Below are 22,760 nucleotides of genomic sequence, written 5' to 3' on the forward strand. Positions count from 1 at the left end.
CATCGAGCCCTAAGATAACATAATTAGATTCAAACTTAAGGATACCCATAACTTGTGATACTCTAAGAGTGCATATTCTAAGAGTGAGTTTAGTTGAAATTTATCTTTGATAATCTTGATTATCCATCCAAAATTATCAACGAAAATCCTATTTGATTTAGATAATCGATGATTCCTAAATATGTTCCATGTTCGATGCATCAACAAAAGGAACATGCAAATCCGGAATCGAAAAATCACGAAAAACTGAATTTTTTCTTGATTCCAAGATTAATAGTAACTTTATATCCAAAATACCCTTGAATAAAAGGAAAATGTGATAAAAAAAATAAAAATATAATAAAAAACTTAAAAAACATTAAAAAAATGTAAAAAAACATTAAAAAATTTAAAAATATAAAAAAATAAAAAAGGGAAAAAATAAAAAAAAACATAAAAAAATAGAAAAAAATCTCAAAATAATAAAAAAATGGGGAAAAAAATAAAAAACATAAAAAATAGAAAAAACGTTTAAAATTTTTAAAAAACATAAAAAATAATAAAAAAACATTAAAAAAATAGAAAAAATTTAAAAAAAAAAAATTTAAAATAATAAATAAAACTTTAAATTTTTTAAAAAAATACATAAAAATAAAGAAAAATGTGAAAAAGAAAAAAAAAACATAAAGTTTAAAAGATATACATGGTTGATTTTGTAACTAAGGGTAATATAGTAAAATATTAAATTAGGTTATTCATTAAAACCTTCAAACAAATAAATTTTTATTGCAATAAATAGGTTGAACCAAACAACATTTGGTTATATTTTATTTCCCATAATTTTGATGACATAATCAAGATTATACATAATAACTTGAACCAAACACACCCTAAAGATGTTTATATAAATCTCCAAGTGAATCTTTTGCGATCTTGTGTAGGTATTAGTGGTTCGTTAGGCAAAGCAAAGGTCGACCGAAGAAAATTAAGACATTTTAAGAACACATTAGATGTTAAAATCACCTAGATTAGGAATATAGAAATGACCATAGCTTGCTAAAACCTAAATTTCGACAATTAAAGTGAAATTTTATATAGATAAATGAAGAAGAATAACTTTATTTTTCATGTATTACCATCTCTTATATTTCAATATTTGTCACCATAAAGAGTTTATGAACTGATTGATGAGCATAATAGTGACTCAAATATATAAAACTAACACTAAATGAGAGATAAATAAATAAATAAATAAATAAATGGAACCCTATTAAAATTTTACTGAAATCTAGACCAACTTTGAATAAATCAATTGGTACACAATTATCCAGGGAAAACAATGACAATCTTTGAGTCCTCATCATGACCATCAAGTTAGTGTTAACTACAAGTTTCAATATAATTACCTAATAATACTTAAATCACATGATTGAAACTTAAAGAACAAGATAATGCGCAGATAAAGCCCTTTCACAGGTAGTAGAAAAATGGAGAAAATACCTAGCATTGCCGAGGAAGGACAGGAGAATGAAGAATACATCTATATTGACTGAATTCCGAGGTGCGAAGTCAGTTCATTCATATCGGATGCCTCATCTTGTAAGCGCACCGCGTCCAGCTTCTGCTTCAGGACGTCAATCGCGTTGATGAGCATTTGTGAAGCCTTGATGGCACCTGTTGATTCAATGGTGAATATGAAGCTGTCTTCTTTGGCATAAATCTCGACAAGGCCTGGTTTCCCCATAGCTTCAGATTTCTTGAGGACTTCATCGTCGTATGTATAAGCCTCTGAGTCAATAACTACAACCTAATATTGAGAAAAACAATATCAGAATGGAAAGCAGATTCCATATGTATATACTAATAGAAGGCTAAGCAAGGATCGTCTTTGAAGGACCCTTATTATGAATCAGTTTCTCCATGGTATGGGAATCGCAAGGACACTTGGGCATGAACACTCGACCAAAGAAGAATGTGCGACATGACATGATGTTATTATATCATAAGTTGGTTGACTAAAATTGGTTGGTTCATTATGCCTAATAAACTACTATGACCTACATGATTCATCGTGGAAGACTCACTTGGAGATGTTAAAATAAATTGTTAACTGAGAGAATCAGGGAAACATCAAAGAAAACCAGTCAAATTACCATTAGAGCATTACAAGATATAGGGATCCTTACTTGCAAACTCGAGCATATCGAATTATGATACCTTAAGGGACAATACATCACCCAATAATACCACATCTCGTTCTCTCAAAGTGGATTGGCATGTCCACGAGGTGAGTATTTTTGAACCAAGATTGTGTTTATGGATAATGAGGGTAAATCACTTAACCAAACCAACAATAATTAACTTTAGTAAATCATCTTTTGTTGCTAGTTCCTTCATCGAAAAGTCATCTTAAAGTTTATCCATCAACTTTAAGTCCAACATTCGAGGACTGTCACTCCAAATTCCAAAATTGAAAAACCCTCTTATTGAAGAGGAACGCTTACCAGTTTGATCAATGAATAGACTTGCAGAACACATATAATTTGAGCAAGAGGCAAAAATTTGTGCGTGTAATTTCTTTGGTACAATCTTTTTATTCCTTAACACTACAAAGTATAAAGCCACAGGTATTAAACCATTCTTTTTTTTACCAAAATCAACATGTTTTCAAAGCAAAAGCAGGAAATGAAACTAATACCAAATCCACCTTTGTAGGAATCCCTTACCCATAGAATTTTCAGCAATGAAATTTTAACACCAAAGGAGTGAAAAAAAAATTGGCTATGATGAGAACCAAAATGGACAGTTTATTAAACACAATTATGTAATGAAGCCAAGCTGGTGACTTTAGATAACAATGGATTATCCTATATATATTTATGTTCAGTTTAGAACTCCCAACAAGGCTGTAACTCGTGGCAACTTGATCGGCAAAAGGACACTGTCAATCTCACAATTATAATTATATGATATTCCTATTGCTATTCAGTCTAAATGGTGCTGTGGTGGAGCCATAACTCACTCTAGCATAGCATGGATTCAAAATGGTTTGACTTTTCGACTAAAAGTTGTTGGAACCTACAACCTATATATTCTTTTTACATTTTGAGTGATACCAGGAAATACTGTTAGAAGAGTGTAGCATTCTTGTAATTGGTACGAAACCAAATGTTAAAATATCCAGCCCAATTGAGTGATCCTATTGTACAAGATCATAATGAGAATAAAATTGTTTTTTAAATTGTGATCAAGGAAATTTAAATCAGAACACGAGCTTCATTAATTCATGAATTATGGATCATCTCTTTAAAGACACGATCACCCTTAACTAGTAACGAGAGTAAGATTGCCTATAAATCTGGCAATTTGGGGGAAGAGTCAAACCAATACCACACTGGGTCTATCATACCCTGCCTTACTTTACATTGCAATAGGTTGTTTCCGTGACTCGAACCCGTGACCACATGGTCACACTGCAACAATTTTACTTTTGTGCAAAGGCTCCCCTTCTACTCTTGAGTTCATATACTTTCACAAATTCAAGAGTAGATAAGAACTTGTGTTTCAAAGATTACAAAGAGTAACACAAATGTCAAATATGTGAAAAAATCCTTGGAGGAACAAACATAAAGTAAAGCAAATTTGTGGAGCTAGCAATAGAACAAACCTGTTGAGTATTTGGATCAATGCCAAAAACTTTTGTAGGACTGCTCTCAACCCAGCTTCGTTTCTCTTCAAGCGTCAATGTTTCCATCAATTCCTCATTTATATGGATCTGTGGCTCATACATAAATGTAACAGTTGCAGCAGGTGACCATTTAGCGTGATCCTTACCAATCCCTTTTCTAGCAATAGCCCTAAGTCTTAGTTCTTGCCCACGGCGTAATTTCACAATGAGTATACCCCTAGTATAAAATTAACAACCATAAGGCATGTAATTTAACAACAAGATAACATGATCTTCTAGCACATACATGAGCAACAATGTAGAAGTGACATATAGATATTCAAAGGAACATAATCAACAATACCACTATTTAGAAGTTGAAAAGAACCTAATTTTGTATTTAAAGGACATTGATATATGGCATACATAAGTTTCCTTGTATTATTATGTCCCAAAACTCCACTATATCGATTAGAAACACTGTATTTATGTATTTAGCTCCCTGGAAAATTGAGAAGATAATTTGGCTCCATGGACACAAATACAAACATCTGACTATAGCAAAATTTATAGACAACCTAGAGAGTAAGAGTCAAGCTAGATGGAATAGGATTGCAACTATAAGTCTTTGTCACATATACAATGTCCAGAAACTATGAATATATTAAAATCATCGAGAAATCCACAAGAAAATCAGAAACTGCACCAATTTCAGACACAGGAGGAAAAATTAGATAAGCAGGCAAAGAGCCCATCTTAATTAAATAAATGTCATTCTTGCCATAGGCTACATGCTTCACATCTGACATTGAAGACTATCAAAGGTCCACTAAATCATAGAAGCTTTCTGCCAAGGATAGGGAGGATAATAACATTATATAGTAACTAAATTTCATGAAAGAAATTAATGACATTAAAACAGAAGGCCAACGTTTTTATGCCAACAACTTCAACAATGCCCAAAAGTGTCACTCCTAAACGTTGTACAGGGATCAATTGAAACTTCTAGCAGAAAGCACTTAGTAGCTAAAAGGAGCATGGCTAATTAACAACTAAAGGGATTCATATAATTACAGTAATGAGAAAATTTCAAATGACATGCTCTAATGAAAAATACTAGAATCAAAATAACATGAATAATGAATTGCAAAGTCAAAGTGGTAATTCAAGAAGATTGAGAGCCAGTTGTCTAGGGTTGTGTTGATGCACTCTGCTGGCCTACTTGGTATAATCAACAAGAATATCTATCTGTGCTACTAGTAAAAAAGCAAGCCAACCTTTCAATTGAAAACAACTTTATCTGTCCAATAAAGTGTGAGCTAACCTAGATCCTTTATAACATATAAACAACTAGCATCACTGTCACAGGAACATATATTTCGATTGTTAATACTATATCAAAATCGTACAAATGCCAAATAAGAGTAGCAACAAATAAAATACATGGGGAAACAAACAGTATATCAGCAGATAGCATGCCTAACTAGCAGAAGATTCAAAATCTTCAAAGATAAGGGTTGCAAGTGTTAAGGCGAAATATCAATGATCCTAGTTCAGTTACTAATCCCAACCTTCATTTGTTTGACTCTTAATAGAAACCTTTAAAAGGAATTACTTGGGGATCTAATAAGAAATGGTTGAGGGAACAGAGTTATGGCTACACGACTGAGGTCAGGGAAGCGCATGGCTTGGGATAATGATCAAACCTAGCATTAGGCACCAATCGAAATTGCTCTAATCATTCCTAGGGTTTAAGGATTAACCATGATGAATTGAATTCAGGTTACGGGTTTAGAATGTATCTATCAAGGAGCAATAGAAGGGGATAAGAAGAGGAAAATGACTACTTTTGCTCGGGGGATTCGTAGCCGCCGGGATCGGCTGACATAGCGCTCGCGATAGCCACATCGACGGGGCAGACGCGGGGATTGGTGCTCTGGAGGTCGGCGCTGGTGACGTCCATCGTCTGGTCAGAGTCGCACCGGACGCTTAGGAAGAACTCGACGGAGCAGAACTCGCACTGGCCGTCCCCGTCGCAGGCGTCGCAGTCACGGGAAAAGCGCATCGTCATGGCGTCGTCGCTGGTGAGAGGGATGAGGCCGAGGCGGTGGGCGAGGAACTCGTCGTTGAGGACAGAGGAGTTGGACTCGATCTCAACGAGGTCGATGGCGACGGTGGGCACCTCGGCGATCATGACGCGGCGGAGGGCGTTGGCGATGCTGACGTCGGTGTCCCGCAACTCGAACTTGAGGTAGTCGTCCTTCATCTCGCGGATCCGCACCTTCGGAAACCGCTGATAGGACGTCCGCGAAGCCCCGCCGCCCAACATCTTCTCGCTCGCCATCGCCTCGCTCTCCGGAACTCCCTTTCGGCCGCCTCTACTAACAAATTTACAGGGCGGCAGTAATAACGAGAAAATTTCGTTTTAACCCTTTAACGCTTTTCCACCGCTCGCAAAGATGATGAGACAATTTCGTTTTAACCCTCTAATTTGTATATGTTTTAAATATTTCTTTATTGAAATTAATATCTTAGAATTGATAAAAAATCAAAAGAAGTATATATTTTTTAATCTAAATATCTAAATTTTCGATCAAACTAATTCGGAAGTGAATGGTCCGATTTCACAGACAAACAATAGGTAAATTTCATAAGGAGTAAATCGTAGCATGTCATCCAATATCATGATTCAAACTCTACGGATTATATTATTTTATTTTTTTAATTGGTATCAGGATTCAATTTATATTAATTAATTTTGAAGTATGTTTGATTGGGATTATCTTGATAATTTTAATTATTCATTGAATATTATCAATAAAAAAAATTTATTTGATTTAGATAATTGATAATTCTCAATTAATGTTTCATGTCCAATACGTCAATAAAAAAGAGAAAAGAGAATTTAATCCAAAATCTAAAAATTTCAAAAAACTGAGGTTTTCTTTATTTTGGGTTAATGAATTTTTTTTATCCAAAATATCCTCGGATAAGAGAAAAAATGTGATAAATAAGGAAATCGTAAAGAAAAAAAAATGAAAAATATAAACAAAAATTAAAAAAAATAGAAAAAAAATTAAAAATGTAAAATAATAAATGTAAAAAATAAAAACCATAAACAATAGAAAAAACATAAAAAAAAATAAAAACATAATAAAAATGTAAAAAATAGAAAAAGTAAAAAGGAATTTAAAAAATAAAAATAAACAAAGTTAAAAATTTAAAAATACATAAAAACATAAAAATATAAAAAATACATTAAAAATTAAAAAAACGTAAAAAAATTAGAAAATAACGTTAAAAAATAAAAAAAATAAAAAACATTAAAAATAAAAAAATAAAAAAATGAATAAAAAACTTAAAACAAAGGGAGAAAAAGAAAAAAAAATAAAAAAACATATATAAATAAAAAAACTTGAAAAAGAGAAAGTAATGTAGGGTGGATTTTGTAAATAAGGATAATATAATAAAATATTAAAGTAGGTTATTCATTAAAACTTTCAAACAAATAATTTTTTTATATTAACTAGGTTGAATCAAAAAATATTTTAGTTATATTTTATTTTTCATAACCTTAATTATTAATTATTAATCACATAATCAAAAATTATATATGATAATTTAAATCAAACGTAGAATCTGTTTAGCTTTATGAAAATACATAGAGTTCACCCAGTAAATCAAAATCATCCATTAAAAAAGTTATCTTTTGTTTGGGAAAATTTGCATACAGTTCACATTGACAAACATAACTTTGCATGCACTCCCATTGGAAAAAATCTTTGTTTTCACTCCTAGTCTAATATGCTTACCTAATTGCCTCTGATATTTTAAGTATAAAAAGTCTAAAAATGAGTATAAATCATCTTAAATTTAGTACATTAAATTAGAATCTAGTATATTTTCTATCAAATTGAGTACGATTCTTTTTCCACCTCAATTGATGGAAAATATACTAGATTTTTTTTTAAATGATACTCAATTGGATGGAAAATATACTAGATTTTTTTTAAATGATACTCAATTGGATGAAAAATATATGAGATTTTTTTCAAATTGTACTGAATTTAGGAGGAATTATATTAAATAGGAAAAAAGTCATACTCAATTTAATAGAAAATATACTCGATTTTAGTTTAAAATGCTGAATTTAATAGGAATTATACTCATTTTAGACTATTTATACCTAAAAAATATGAAGGGCAATTTTAATAGAAAATATACTTGAATATACTAGATTTTCTTTAAATGATACTCAATTAAATAGAAAATATACTAGATTTTCTTTAAATGATACTTAATTGGATAGAAAACATACTAGATTTTCTTTTTACATGGTGTTGAATTTAGGACGAATTATATTAAAATAGAAAAAAAAGATGCTCAATTTAATAGAAAATATACTCGAATTCTAATGTAAAATGCTGAATTTAAGAGGAATTATATTCATTTTTGGACCTTTTGTACCTAAAAAATCTGAATGGCAATTAGGTCATAATATTTGTACGAGGAAGTTGAAGTAAATAAAATTTTGCATGCATAAAGTGGAAATAAAATTTTTTATGAGTAGAAATTGCATGTAAAATTCAAGCTCCTTTTATTTTATTAAAAATAGAATTCGATCCTTTAGATGTATGAAAAACGGAGAATTGCTGGTGAGTAATCTTTATTTGAAGATCATTGTAGTTTCTAAAATTACTAAAAGTCCTTATTTTAAAAATTATGCTTATGTTTTTATACGAAATACTAAAGTTATTAAGAAAATTTAAAATATTATTTCAATTATAATTATTTAAATCAAATATCTTCATTGTTGAAATAGTTTAAGTGCATGCCAAAAAAAAATATTGATATGATACATAATGATAGGGTCCGGAAGTCAGAAGTTAAGGGAATGTGGCAATCAGAAGTCAAGGGGATGTGTCAGTCAGAAGTCAAAAGGGCGTAACAGTCAGAAGTTAAGGGGACGTGACAGTCAATATACGGAGTGGGACCACCCGATGTCATTTGACGTATAAAACCAGGCGCGGGGTCTACCGGTCAAGAAATCAAGTCTGCAGCAGGAAGCATGATTAGGGGCGAAGCCTGACTTGGCTTTACCAGTCAGGTTTTCTCAAGCTAGCCTGTGTAAACAGATTTGTCATTCTTGGTTGGGTCTGAAACATAAAAGCCAGAAGAGAGGGACTCCGATCGCACCCTTCCATCCATCAAATATGTTCATCAGCACTTAGCAGACCGACCGGGGCTGCCTCGATCACACCCGAGCAAGATGGTAGGCGCTACGCGATAACAGGTCAGGAGATCGTAACCACCTGTCAGAGAATATCTGCTGCATGTCGGGGAATATTCTAGTGATTGGGGTCATCTGCAAGGAGAACCTTGTTGGTGCAACCTTAGGTCAAGGTTGACCTGGTTGACCAGACTCGAGTTGACTTGACTCGAGTTATGTTTTGATGTTTGACGAGTTATGACGATGTTTGACGTGAACAGAAAAGTTGTATCTTGATGTTTGACAAGGATACAAGCTTGGGAGATTGTGGGTGCAACTCGTGGTCAAGGTTGACCTGGTTGACCCGAGGTGAGGTGACCTGACTCGGAAAAGTCCAAGCAGGGAGCTTGGCATGGGAAAAGTCCAAGCAGGGAGCTTGGCATGGGAAAAGTCCAAGCAGGGAGCTTGGCACGGGAAAAATCCTAGTGAGTGAAGCTAGGTGAGTTGGAAAGTCCTGGTGAGTGAAGCCAGATAGTCGGGAAATCCTGGTGAGTGAAGCCAGGTGAAAATCCTAGTGAGTGAAGCTAGGTGAAAGTAAAAGTCCTTGTGAGTGAAGCCAGGCAGTTGGGAAGTCCTGGTGAGTGAAGCCAGACAGATTGGAAATCCTGGTGAGTAAAGCCAGGTGAAAACCCTAGTGAGTGAAGGTAGGTGAAAGTCCTGGTGAGTGAAGCCGGGCAAGGGAAAATCCAGATGGATCAAGGGTGATCGGACATCTGGTGATGGGAAGTCCAAGTAGGTCATAGGAGTGACCGGATACTTGGTACGGAGAGAAAAGTCTAAGTGGGTCAAAGGGATTGACCGGACACTTAGCGGAGAGTCCTAGCAGGTCAAGGGAGTGACCGGATGCTAGGCGCAATGTACCAACAGGTCAAGATTGGCCGGATGTTGGTTTGGACTTAGTTTGGGCGAAAACCATGAGCTGGATCGATCTGGTGATCGATCCAGTGATACCGCGAATATTCTGATCGCTCTGGTGACCGATCAGTAACACATCAGTAGCATACTGTGTGATAGGGGCTGATCGATCTGGAGACCGATCAGCACAAAGCCTGATCGGTCTGGAGACCGATCAGCACAAAGCCTGATCGGTCCCCAGACCGATCAGGAAGTTCCCTGATCGGTCTGTGGACCGATCAGTAGGTTCCCTGATCGGTCCACAGACCGATCAGGGCACTAGCCGTTGCGACGCAATGGCTAGATTTCTTCTCTGCTTCTTTCTCCGCAGGTATAAAAGGAGGGCTGCTGCTGCGAGCCTCCTTCTTCTTCTTCTTCTTCTTCCTTGGATTGAAGCTTTTGCTTCTGTGCTCTGAGGTTCTGAGCTTTGTTGAGCTCGCTTCCGAAGCTTCGCGTGAGCTTCCAGTCGTCGATCAGCTGCTGCGTTTGGGTTGTGAAGTTGCTGCTTCATCGCCTCCGATCGACAGAGAAGGCAAGCGAGTGTTGCATTCATATTGTTGTTTGTATTTGCTTCTTGCTTTCCTTGTACTCCTTTCTTGTTGTTACAAGTATTGTGGCGAGGTTTCTCCACCCACAAGGAGCATTTATTAGCCGGTTCTCCGGGGACTCATCCACCGACGGATTGATAAGCTTCGTCCACCTTACGGACACGCCGAGGAGTAGGAGTTTATCTCCGAATCTCGTTACATCGGTTTGTTTGAGGTTTGTCTTCTTTCCCTTTCGTTTCTGTGTTTATTTTCCGCTGCGCTAACACGTTTTGTAGAAACGCGACGATTTGGGGTCGGCTATTCACACCCCCCTCTCTAGCCTCCGTATGAAGGATCCTAACAAACCTTCCTCCAGTCTATAGAAGAAGGTCACGTGCCCCCTGTTGGGACCCTGACGTTCGCTAGAGGGGGGTGAATAGCGTCTCACCCAAATCGTTGCTTTCTACGTTTGTTAGTGCACATCGGAAACAAAAATACTAACAAACAAAAGGAAAGCTAACCCTAGAAAATAATAAACAATAAGCAAACCCAATGACACGTTGTGTAACGTGGTTCGGAGATGAAGCTCCTACTTCATGGCTGTCCGTAAGGTGGACGATCCCGATCCGTCGGTGGATGACTCCCCGAAAAACCTCCGGCTAGCTCGTGTAGCTCTTTGTGAGTGGAGAAACCTCGGCACAACCTTGTACAAGCACACTAGATCACTTGGGCACTAGGAGACTCTAATTAGGGTTAACCGCCACTAATTTCGTCAACTTTAACCAAGCTTCCAATGCTTGGTTATATAGGCCACGGGTTGGAAAACCCCGTCTACCAGTTGACTGCCAAAACATGCAGTCGACTGCCTTTCATGGAAATTCGACCGTTGCAGCCCAACGACTCGATCCTCTGTTCTCTCTCAGTCGACTGCACCAGTAGACTGATGAAACCACCAGTCGGCTGCTACAGTAACGTTACAGTACTGCTACAATAACACTACAGTAAACCCTAATTCTAGGATTTTACCCCGAGTACATTCACTCAGCACTTGTTCTTGCCATACCAACCTAGACCTAGCCTTCTAGCTTCCTCCATCAGCCTTGCGTCCCTCGGATGCCTCCCCATCCTTAATGTCTTGCCTTCTGGAGCTTCCATTGGCCTTGTCATTGTTGTCGGGTCTTCATTTGACAAGAGGTTGCACCTCTGGGACTTCGTCCATTGCCAAGTCACACTTGGACTTACGTTGCCAAGACTACATGCTTGGACTTGCACCGCCAAAACTACATGCTTGAACTTACACCGCTAAGATTCATCCTTGGACTTTCTCTTTTGCCAAGATCACACTTGGACTTTTCTTGTTGTACCCGTATCCTGCACACTCACAATGCATATCAAATACAACAATAAATCTAACTTAAATCTTTACCCAAACATCAAAACCTAGGGTATCCAGATTGCTCCAACACCCCCACCACTCGACAAGTCCTGACACTCGACACCCTCTAATAGGGGTCAATCTTCAGAAGGTATGCACGGTCATATAAAAAGGGGTGCCCTCTCTCTTGCGTAGGTACGCTCACCCGCACACTTGTCTTCTACTTTTCTTCTTCGTACACTGTTCATCTGGGGAAAAAGTACCCGACTTGAGCGTCGGAGGGTCTGTTCCAGGGACTTTTTCTCTGATTCTTGGCTTCTAACGTTCTGTGTACTTGTTTAAGTCTGTGCAGAGTTCTAGTACCGCCGCCTTAGGCCCAGCAGTCCTTAAGGGCCACGTGGGGGTTCGTTTGCTGAAGCCCGTGCGATCGCAGCATTACAATCTTCTCCCCGTCAACACCCGCGATACTTCATCCGATCTTTAGGCTTCATCCCAATCAGATTCCGGACATGATCAAATATATTTAAAAATTCTAATTTTTTTTTAAGTAATAAAAAAAAAAAAAAATCCGAGCGCTCATCGATTATGGTTTGGGTTTCGGTTTTAAACCCAATTGATAGATCTTGACCGTCTATCAAACTTGGGGTCCGAATTGGATGGTCAAGATTGTTTTAACGACCTGGCACGCTATTGCACTGAAAAGTCAAAATGAACAATTTGTAAATTCTAGGGGCAAGATGATATTTTTCAAAGATATTAAGGTGAAGTGAAAATTTTGATAAACTTTGAGGGGGCAAAGTAAAACTTTCTCACCAGCCAAGCGTTATAGGGCACGAGGCCACCACTCTGACTGCGCTCCGTTGGCATCTGCTCCGCCTCCCAAATCGCCGGCTTCTTCCTGCCGAGGCTCCTCCAGGTTCGTCCCTCTACTTTCATTTCACCCCGTTGCAGTGATCTGTTCCTGTGGTTGATGTCGGTGTCGCTGGATCTATTCGGTACCTAGATCTTCCAATTTATGGTATTTCTTGGTGGACTTTTCTTTTTGAATCTAAAGATCAAGTTTATTACTGGCGTCGGCTCCATATTTTTCTCGATCGTTGCTGGATTTTTTACTTTAGGCAGGATTTAGGTTTTGGTTATTCGGTTATCGTAGTAGACGACTCTTGCTTGTGCTTGCAGAATTCTGCTATTAGGAAAAGTTGGAGCGCGGTTCCAGGCTTATGATTCTCATTGGATGCTTTGATATTTTGTTGTTAAGCTTCGTAGAAAACTCGCTTTTTATAAAAGGGAAACAAAGCGTCCTAATTTGATATTTTTATCTATAGTTGTTCTCAAAATAATTTTTTTTATGTGGTTTGTGGATTCCACGTTACATTCGCCTATATGCTTAGCTTGATCAGTTAATTAATAAATCTGAACTCAAATTACAATTGTTTGCTCTGTGAATTGTATGCCAAATTGATATTTTTTATCTGTAGTTGTTCTCAAAATCATATATTTTTGTGTTGTTTGGGGATTCCACTTTGCACTCGCCTATATGCTTATTTTGATCAGTGAATTAATAAGTCTGAACTCAAATTACAATCATTTGCTCTGTGGATTGCATGCCACTGACAGTTGTATTACTTTCTTAATTGTGTGAAATTGCCTTTGTGAACGGTGTTTCTCTCCTGTCTGTTACCTTTCTGATTACATCTTTCTCAGAACTTATCGCAAACTACACAATGGCTGCTGGAAGAGGCATTGGCCAACTCTTGAGAAAGCACCTTCGGTTTCAGTCAGCAGTAAATATTTATTACTTTCCCCATTTTTACAGCATTCGCTCCTCTCACTCTGTTAGAAACATATCATAGTTTACTAGTCCATTTCTCTTGGACAGCCATATCATGATTTACTTGCCTCAATGCATATACATCACATCTAAGTGAATGGTTTGTGTTCGATTCATGTAAAGACACTATTTGTTCTTTAGTTCTTGTGTGTCTAAACATGATTTTAGGGTATTAAAATGCTTCAAAACAACGTTTGCTTCTTCTTCCTTGTCCTCTCTAGTCACATGTAAGTTCCCACACTCAGGAATTTGTACAAAAACAAGGATTTTCACACTATCCTTTATTTTTTTTAAACCTCAATAAGTGATGTATATATAAATTATGCCATCCTCGATAAGTGTTTTGTTCCTTAAATTGAGTACAATACATTGAGGATTACTAACAAAACTATGATTATGTCTGCGGATTCCTGCTCTGGTGTCATCACAAAAGCAGGAAGAGGCTTTTGTATCAGCTGGCATGAAATCGTTGAAAGCTTTTGCGTTACTTGGAGTTGGGATTACTGGTGCTTTAAGCTTTGCATCCTTGGCATCTGCTGATGAAGCTGAGCATGGTTTACCGCCTTCAAATTATCCATGGCCTCACGAGGGCATCCTGAGTTCATACGATCATGCATCGTAAGTAAATCAGTGTTCGCATTTTGTTTTTCTGGTATCCTGAAAACTGAAACTTTATTTGTTACAAAATGTTTTTCTTTAAAACGGTTTATAATTTCTGTATTCTTATTCCATGCTTGGGATTTTGCAACTGTCGCCTGTTCACGTTATTGTTGATAATCATTTATGATCGTCTTTTAATGATAATGCGTACTTATTCAGTTTAAGACTGGTTTGAAAACTTACTTGATATGCGCAGAATTCGGCGGGGCCACCAAGTTTATCAACAAGTATGTGCTTCTTGCCATTCTATGTCTCTGATCTCATATAGAGATCTTGTTGGCGTGGCATACACTGAAGAGGAGACCAAAGCAATGGCTGCTGAAATTGAGGTCGTTGATGGCCCCAATGATGAAGGGGAAATGTTCACTCGTCCTGGCAAATTAAGCGATCGGTTTCCTCAGCCATATGCAAATGAACAAGCAGCAAGGTTTGTAAACGGAGGGGCATATCCTCCAGATTTGAGCCTGATTACGAAGGTACTACCTCTCCTTGTCTATCTCAGTTACTTGTCACTCATGTTTTCTTCGACAAGCTTGACTTTCTGTCCCTTTTTCCTAGGCCCGACACAACGGACAGAACTATGCGTTTGCTCTTCTCACTGGCTATCGTGATCCTCCTGCTGGTGTTTCGGTAATTGAAGCAATTATATGTGATCTTTAACCTTTTTCATATTTGCAAATATAATTTACAGTTTATTGAACTCGTAGCAGTATAATTTCTCAGTGATAGCATTTCTTATATTCTTTTGTTCACAACTTCCTCTCAGAAAAAATTTCTTCATTACAATGAAAACAAGGCCTTGTTTCTTTGAAAAGTCGATATATTGAAAAGATAGACAACATCGAATGTAGTTCATGATTGTCCACTAGGCAAAATTGAACTCAATATTGTTAGGATCCTTCGTACGGCTAGAGAGGGGGGTGTGAATAGCCGACCCCAATCTTTCGCGTTTCTTCCTACGATTAGGTTAGTTGCAGCGGAAATACAAGGAAGAAACTAAGAAGAAGAAAGCAAACCTCAAACGCAAGGATGTAACGAGGTTCGGAGATGAACTCCTACTCCTCGGCGTGTCCGTGAGGTGGACGAGCCCTATCAATCCGTCGGTGGATGAGCCCCCGGAAAACCGGCTAATACAATATACTCCTTGTGGGTGGAGAAACCTCGCCACAAACGTTTGCAACAGCAGACTAGAATACAAGGAATACAAGTAGAAAGACAAGAACAATGTATAAACACTAACTCGCCTTCTCGTCGACTGCCTGTGAAGCAACAACTTCTCGGACAACAGCAGCAGCTGACCGTCGACTGGAAGCTCACACGAAGCTTACTGGGGAGAGCTCAACAAAGCTCAGATCGCAAGCAGCAGCAAGCTAGAAGTAGGAAGAAGTAGAAGCAGTTTTCCTGTAGAAGCTCTCAGCCCCTTTATACCTGCGAAGAAGAAACAGCGAAGAAACTAGCCGTTGCGTCGCAACGGCTAGAACCCTGATCGGTCTGTGGACCGATCAGGCAACATCCTGATCGGTCTGCAGACCAATCAGGGAAGAAGCCTATGCTTCTGTTCCGTCCCTGATCGGTCCACAGACCGATCAGGGAACCTCCTGATCGGTCTACGGACCGATCAGGCTTCTTTCTCCGCTGCCACTGATCTCCTTCTGATCGGTCTCCAGACCGATCAGATAACCATCAGTAGCATACTGATCGGTCACTGATCGGTCACCAGACCGATCAGATGAGCCATGTATCATTGGATCGGTCTGCAGCCCGATCCAAACTTTTCAGCCCTAAACCTAAGGCTTCCACACCAACATCCGGTCAACCTTGACCTGTTGGTACATCATGCCTAGTATCCGGTCACTCCCTTGACCTGCTAGCACTCCCCGCTAAGTGTCCGGTCAATCCCTTTGACCCACTTAGACTTTTCCACACCAGATGTCCGATCATCCCTGATCCATCTGGATTTTCCTCTTCGTGCCAAGTATCCGATCACTCTCTTGACCTACTTGGACTTTCCAACACCAGAAGTCCGATCATCCCTGATCCATCTGGATTTTCCCTTGCCCGGCTTCACTCACCAGGACTTTCCACCTGGCTTCACTCACCAGGATTTCCACACTGCCTAACATCCCAGTTAGGGCTTTCCCATTGCCTAACATCCCAGTTAGGACTTTTCCTCGTGCCAAGCTCCCTGCTTGGACTTCTCCGTGCCAAGTCTCCATACTTGGACTTTTCCAGTGCCAAGTCTCCATACTTGGACTTTTCGCGTGCCAAGCTCCCTGCTTGGACTTTTCCAATGCCAAGTCTCCATGCTTGGACTTTTCGCGTGCCAAGCTCCCTGCTTGGACTTTTCCCGAATCAGGTCAACCTTGACCTAAGGTTGCACCTACAATCTCCCAAACACCTATTCTTGTCAAACATCAAGAATAGAACTCTCTCACGAGTGTCAAACATCAACATGCAACTCAACTAGGTCAACCTCGACCTAAGGTTGCACCGACAATCTTCCCAAGTCAAACATCAAAATACAACTCGAGTCAAGTCACCTCGAGTCGGGTCAACCAGGTCAACCTTGACCTAAGGTTGCACCAACAATCTCCCCCTTTTTGATGTTTGACAAAACCCATAATCAAGTTAGGTTAACCCGATAACCTAACTTAGGTTTTCCAACCATCTTCCAATGTCCAATGTTCTTTCCTTGAACTTTCTCTGGACATTCTCCCCTTAGGTTAACCCGATAACCTAATTTGGGTTCTCCAATAATTCTCCCCCTTTTTGACATACATCAAAAAGAATTCCAATGTTCTTCCTTGAACATTCCTTGACATTCTTTCCCTAGCTTAGGTTAACCCGATAACCTAACTTGGGTTCTCCAATAATTCTCAAATGAACACTCTCCCCTTTTTGACACACATCAAAAAGAAAAAGGAGGGTATCAAGGTCAAGAGTTTCTTCCTAATGAAAGTCTCATACCTTTCATTGAAACTCTTAATTTCCCCCTTGATACTAAACTCAACAATCAACTTAGTGATAATCCCATATCACTAATCCTCAAAAGTCTTAAGGAGTAAAAACTCCCCCTAACAACTCCCCCTCGACCATTGCACCAACAATGTCTTGGAGAGTTTCAAACCTTTAGAAATCCCCAAAACCCAACTTCCAGCTGAAATTTCAGACCAACAGCTGAAAAATCAGAAATTCGGCACGCACGATCGGTCCCCAGACCGCTCAGAATCCCCCTGGATCGGTCACCAGACCGATCCACGATTCACTGAACGCCCTGGATCGTCACTGATCGGTCACCAGACCGATCAGGCCTTCCCTGGATCGGTCCGGTGACCGATCCAGCCTCTGAAATCAGAGATTTCTGATTTTCTCCCGGAAGAAGTTCAGAAACTCATAGAAAATTACAGAAAATTCCAAAAATTACGAAACTTTGAGGATACATTCCTCATGTCATACACTATCAAGGAAAAATAGTTTTCTATGAAAATAGTTTCCATTTTTCAATCTTGATACAAAGTTCAAAAACTTTGAAATAGTTCAAGTTTAAGTCATCTTTGTATCATCTTGCTCAATGAAGAATGCTATCACTAGGAAAGCTTCATCAAGGTTTTTCAAATCAATTTTAAAATGTTTTTAAAACCATTTGAATTTAGGACCATAATCTTAGGGCTAGATGTACATGACTTGTACACAAGCTTTCCCTATGATCCTTAATTTCTTGAATTAGGGTCATCTAGGTACAATGATTATGCACCTTGATCCTAACTCATGATCCTAATATCTCACACACATCTAAGGTGCATCAAACCACATTCAAGTCAATTTGATGTGAGATATGGGTTTAGGTATCTTAGACTAAGGTCTCATGCATTTTCTAAACACAAATTTGATCTCAATATCAAAATGTGTTTTTCATCCTTAAATCAATTCAATTGATTATTAATGCAAGAGATGATGACATGGCATAAATGATATCATAAATGGAAAACATGTGCCAATGTCATGATGTCATGGCATAAAGTATGAAACTTAACTAGAGCATGGCATATAATAACCTAAGCATTATCATGACATTTCAAATGATCATAAATTAAATATGATGTCATGACATGGCATATGGCAAACAACCATGGTAAGTTAGCACAAATAAAATACCTAAATTCCCTATCTAAGTATCCTTAGCCTTAGCTAACTTAGAATCTAACCCTAGATTGCCCATATATCCCTTAGAGAAAACCAAAATCCCAATTATGGTATTTCTCTAGGTTTTCTTAAATTGTGCCAAATAAGATTGAAATCGATATTTTTCAAATATGGCACAATTTACTCTTTAAGGAGTAAATAATAATTCTTTTTCATTTTCAAAGGTTATCAAAACCTTGAAAATGCTCCTTGAGTGTCAATTTCCTCAAAGTTGGGTTAACTACCCTTCTAATTGGAGTTGACACTCTCTAACCCATCTATGGGGTAGAGAAGATGCTCCTAGGAACCCAATACCTATTAGAGCTCATTGGGTTCACTAAATATTCACTAGGGATAACTTCCCTAGCAACCCTCCTAATGACCCTCTTAGGCTTTAAAGCCTTGGTCATTTGGGTCTCATCAAGGTCAACTATAGGGGTGACTTCCCTTGTGACCTTGGTGGTGGTCTTCCTAGTCCTAGATTTTGTTCCATAATCGAATGGAACATTATGGTAAGTGGGCTTGACCAATTGGGACTTAGGTTTGTGACCCAAACCTTTCTTGTCCTTGGGCTTTGAAATTTGACCCTTAAACCCTAGAGATGACTTCTCCAAGTTCTTAAGAGCCTTTTCCAAAGTATCAAGTCTTGACCTCAAGACTTGATTCTCCTTCTCTAATACCTCAATTTTTGATTTGTCATTTTTCTTTGAGGCATTCCTAGGCATGTGTCTAGTTGATTTGGGATTCCTACCTAGGTTCTCCTTAACCTTAGATGAGGTAATTCTAGGGTTGGCATTCCTAGTAGTATCCCTATCTAGGTTGACATGTTTGGCACCTAAGCATGTGTATCGATTTCTAATGTTATCATGCTTATCATTATTGACTAGTGCAATAAAATTTCTAGCATGCATCTTACTAGTATTGCACGAATGAGACTTAAATGATACCTTAGGGTTTGCCTTAGCTCCCCCTATAGAAGTGCTCGGTCTCTTGCCCTTGTGAGGTTGCCTCCCCTCGGACAATCGATAATGTCCCCTTCGCTTGCATTGGAAGCACACCACGTGCTCCTTGCCCTTGCGTGTCGGGACTTCGGCTACCTTGACCTTTGGCGCCGGTGGAGTCTTCCTTACCCTCTTTGGACACTTACTCTTGTAGTGCCCAAATTCCCTACACTCAAAACACATTATATGCAATTTACTTGAACTTAAAGTGTTTGAGTTACCTAGGGTTGAGGATAAATGGATGCTCTCTTCTTCATCCCTCCCGGAGGTAGAAGCTTCTTCTTCGTGCTCCGATCTTGAAGAAGAAGAACTCACTTCCTCTTCTTCTTTAGATGTTGAGTAACCCTCAACTTCCAATTTGCTCTCTTCATGATGTGAGCTACTTGGCTCACTAGGCTCCTCTTCATGGCTTGAAGTGGAGCTCTCTTCATGGTACTTGGCCAAGTTATCCCATAATTCCTTGGCATTGTTGTAACCTATCTTACACAAGATGTTAGTAGGCAATGAAAATTCAATTATTTTCGTTACCTCTTTGTTGATTTCGGATTTGTGAATTTGTTCTCTTGTCCACTCCTTCTTCTCAAGTGGTTTTCCTTCCTTATCCACCGGAGGAGTAAATCCTTCTTGTACACAAAACCAATTCATTATGTTAGTCATAAGAAAATACTTCATCCTTACCTTCCAATACGCGAAGTCGCCGCATTCGTAGAAGGGTGGAATGGTGACATCTTCTCCATAGAGATCCATCTCTAGCCCGTGCTCCCCCGGGTGTTGATCCGTCGAAGAGCGACCTCGCTCTGATACCACTTGTTAGGATCCTTCGTACGGCTAGAGAGGGGGTGTGAATAGCCGACCCCAATCTTTCGCGTTTCTTCCTACGATTAGGTTAGTTGCAGCGGAAATACAAGGAAGAAACTAAGAAGAAGAAAGCAAACCTCAAACGCAAGGATGTAACGAGGTTCGGAGATGAACTCCTACTCCTCGGCGTGTCCGTGAGGTGGACGAGCCCTATCAATCCGTCGGTGGATGAGCCCCCGGAAAACCGGCTAATACAATATACTCCTTGTGGGTGGAGAAACCTCGCCACAAACGTTTGCAACAGCAGACTAGAATACAAGGAATACAAGTAGAAAGACAAGAACAATGTATAAACACTAACTCGCCTTCTCGTCGACTGCCTGTGAAGCAACAACTTCTCGGACAACAGCAGCACGAAGCTTACTGGGGAGAGCTCAACAAAGCTCGGATCGCAAGCGGCAGCAAGCTAGAAGTAGGAGAAGAAGAAGCGGTTTTCCTGTAGAAGCTCTCAGCCCCTTTATACCTGCGAAGAAGAAACAGTGAAGAAACTAGCCGTTGCGTCGCAACGGCTAGAACCCTGATCGAGCGTGCGCAGCAACATCTGATCGGTCTGCGGACCAATCAGGCCTATGCTTCTGTTTCGTCCCTGATCGGTCCATGGACCGATCAGAATCTGATCGGCGCGAGGCACTGATCGTCCTCTGATCGGTCTACGGACCGATCAGGCTTCTTCTCCCGTCTCCCTTCGATCGGTCTCCTGATCAAAGATAAGCATCTTTAGCACGCCCGATCGGTCACCGGACCGATCGAGGGAAGTTCTGATCGGTCTGCAGCCCGATCCAAACTTTTCAGCCCTAAACCTAAGGCTTCCACACCAACATCCGGTCAACCTTGACCTGTTGGTACATCATGCCTAGCATCCGGTCACTCCCTTGACCTGCTAGCACTCCCCGCTAAGTGTCCGGTCAATCCCTTTGACCCACTTAGACTTTTCCACACCAGATGTCCGATCATCCCTGATCCATCTGGATTTTCCTCTTCGTGCCAAGTATCCGATCACTCTCTTGACCTACTTGGACTTTCCAACACCAGAAGTCCGATCATCCCTGATCCATCTGGATTTTCCCTTGCCCGGCTTCACTCACCAGGACTTTCCACCTGGCTTCACTCACCAGGATTTCCACACTGCCTAACATCCCAGTTAGGGCTTTCCCATTGCCTAACATCCCAGTTAGGACTTTTCCTCGTGCCAAGCTCCCTGCTTGGACTTCTCCGTGCCAAGTCTCCATACTTGGACTTTTCCAGTGCCAAGTCTCCATACTTGGACTTTTCGCGTGCCAAGCTCCCTGCTTGGACTTTTCCAATGCCAAGTCTCCATGCTTGGACTTTTCGCGTGCCAAGCTCCCTGCTTGGACTTTTCCCGAATCAGGTCAACCTTGACCTAAGGTTGCACCTACAATCTCCCAAACACCTATTCTTGTCAAACATCAAGAATAGAACTCTCTCACGAGTGTCAAACATCAACATGCAACTCAACTAGGTCAACCTCGACCTAAGGTTGCACCGACAATCTTCCCAAGTCAAACATCAAAATACAACTCGAGTCAAGTCACCTCGAGTCGGGTCAACCAGGTCAACCTTGACCTAAGGTTGCACCAACAAATATTAACTTCAAATTTCATAAGTTAGGGAATTGCTTTCGCCTGTGCAATCTCGATGCGTTTATAAGACCATTCAAAGCAATCGCTCGCTAAGTCTTATGTTTCTTATTGATGTGATTACAGATTCGCGAGGGGCTCCACTACAATCCATATTTCCCTGGTGGTGCAATAGCCATGCCGAAAATGCTTATAGATGGCGCTGTCGAGTATGAGGATGGTACTCCTGCAACTGAATCCCAGGTAATTGAACTGAGGATGTGTGTTTGTATTCATAAACTGTGTTTGGTCGGATACTAATTTCTCAAATGCCACTATTGTTCCAGATGGGTAAGGATGTTGTAACATTTTTATCTTGGGCAGCCGAGCCTGAGATGGAGGAGAGGAAACTGGTAAACTCCAGCCTTTTCGTGCGTATTTTACCAAGCTTAGCTTTGCGACTAATTGTTGTGCTTTGTGCTTTGGTAGATGGGATTCAAATGGATTTTTGTACTCTCGCTTGCACTTCTCCAGGCTGCATACTACCGGCGGTTGAAGTGGTCAGTTTTCAAGTCGCGCAAGTTGGTCGTAGATGCTGTCAACTGATGCTTTTATTTCTTCACGGGAAAGACCACCGGAATAACGACATTGGATGATGTACACTGTCAGATTGATCTAAAGCAATTTTTGGTTCATTCTCCATGCCGGAGAAGTATGTTCTTCTCAGACTTTATTTTTTGGATTGTCAAGGTTTGGAATGGCGGTCGACAGATGGTTTGTTAGTTATTTTCGAACATCAGATGATATGATTCTGTTGTTTGTGTTGCTTTTGCATAAATAATCAGCATAATGTTTTAACATTTTTGTGATGTTCTTGGAACATTTAACTTTTAAACAATTATCTGAATAGCACACTTCTTTATTCCAGGTAGGTTATATG

At 39.3% G+C, this 22,760-nt stretch overlaps 2 protein-coding genes across 4 annotated transcripts; one reads left to right on the plus strand and one right to left on the minus strand.

Annotated features, from left to right (window-relative positions):
* Nucleotides 1–1,277: 1,277 nt before the first annotated feature.
* On the minus strand, nucleotides 1,278–6,045 carry LOC122027822 (DNA-directed RNA polymerases II, IV and V subunit 3-like). Its single transcript, XM_042586830.1, has 3 exons — nucleotides 5,494–6,045; nucleotides 3,647–3,884; nucleotides 1,278–1,786 (listed from the first exon to the last, which is right to left on the minus strand). Exons 1-3 carry the CDS (start codon nucleotides 5,988–5,990, stop codon nucleotides 1,520–1,522), a joined length of 1,002 nt encoding a protein of 333 aa, XP_042442764.1. The 5' UTR covers nucleotides 5,991–6,045; the 3' UTR covers nucleotides 1,278–1,519.
* A 6,464-nt stretch (nucleotides 6,046–12,509) lies between these two features.
* Nucleotides 12,510–22,680, plus strand: LOC122027589 (cytochrome c1-2, heme protein, mitochondrial-like). Of its 3 annotated transcripts, none has more exons than XM_042586575.1 (8): nucleotides 12,510–12,627; nucleotides 13,416–13,495; nucleotides 13,949–14,160; nucleotides 14,399–14,678; nucleotides 14,761–14,832; nucleotides 21,968–22,084; nucleotides 22,168–22,233; nucleotides 22,310–22,680. In XM_042586575.1, the coding sequence occupies exons 2-8, from the start codon at nucleotides 13,436–13,438 to the stop codon at nucleotides 22,424–22,426; spliced, it is 924 nt and encodes a 307-aa protein (XP_042442509.1). In that variant the 5' UTR covers nucleotides 12,510–12,627; nucleotides 13,416–13,435; the 3' UTR covers nucleotides 22,427–22,680. The 3 variants fall into 3 exon arrangements, with proteins under 3 accessions (XP_042442509.1, XP_042442510.1, XP_042442511.1); XM_042586576.1 differs by having other exon boundaries at nucleotides 12,558–12,627; nucleotides 13,976–14,160; XM_042586577.1 differs by having other exon boundaries at nucleotides 12,561–12,627; nucleotides 13,979–14,160.
* The last annotated feature ends 80 nt before the right edge of the window (nucleotides 22,681–22,760 follow it).

Source organism: Zingiber officinale, chromosome 10A (assembly GCF_018446385.1).
Source record: "Zingiber officinale cultivar Zhangliang chromosome 10A, Zo_v1.1, whole genome shotgun sequence".
Taxonomy (NCBI): domain Eukaryota; kingdom Viridiplantae; phylum Streptophyta; class Magnoliopsida; order Zingiberales; family Zingiberaceae; genus Zingiber; species Zingiber officinale.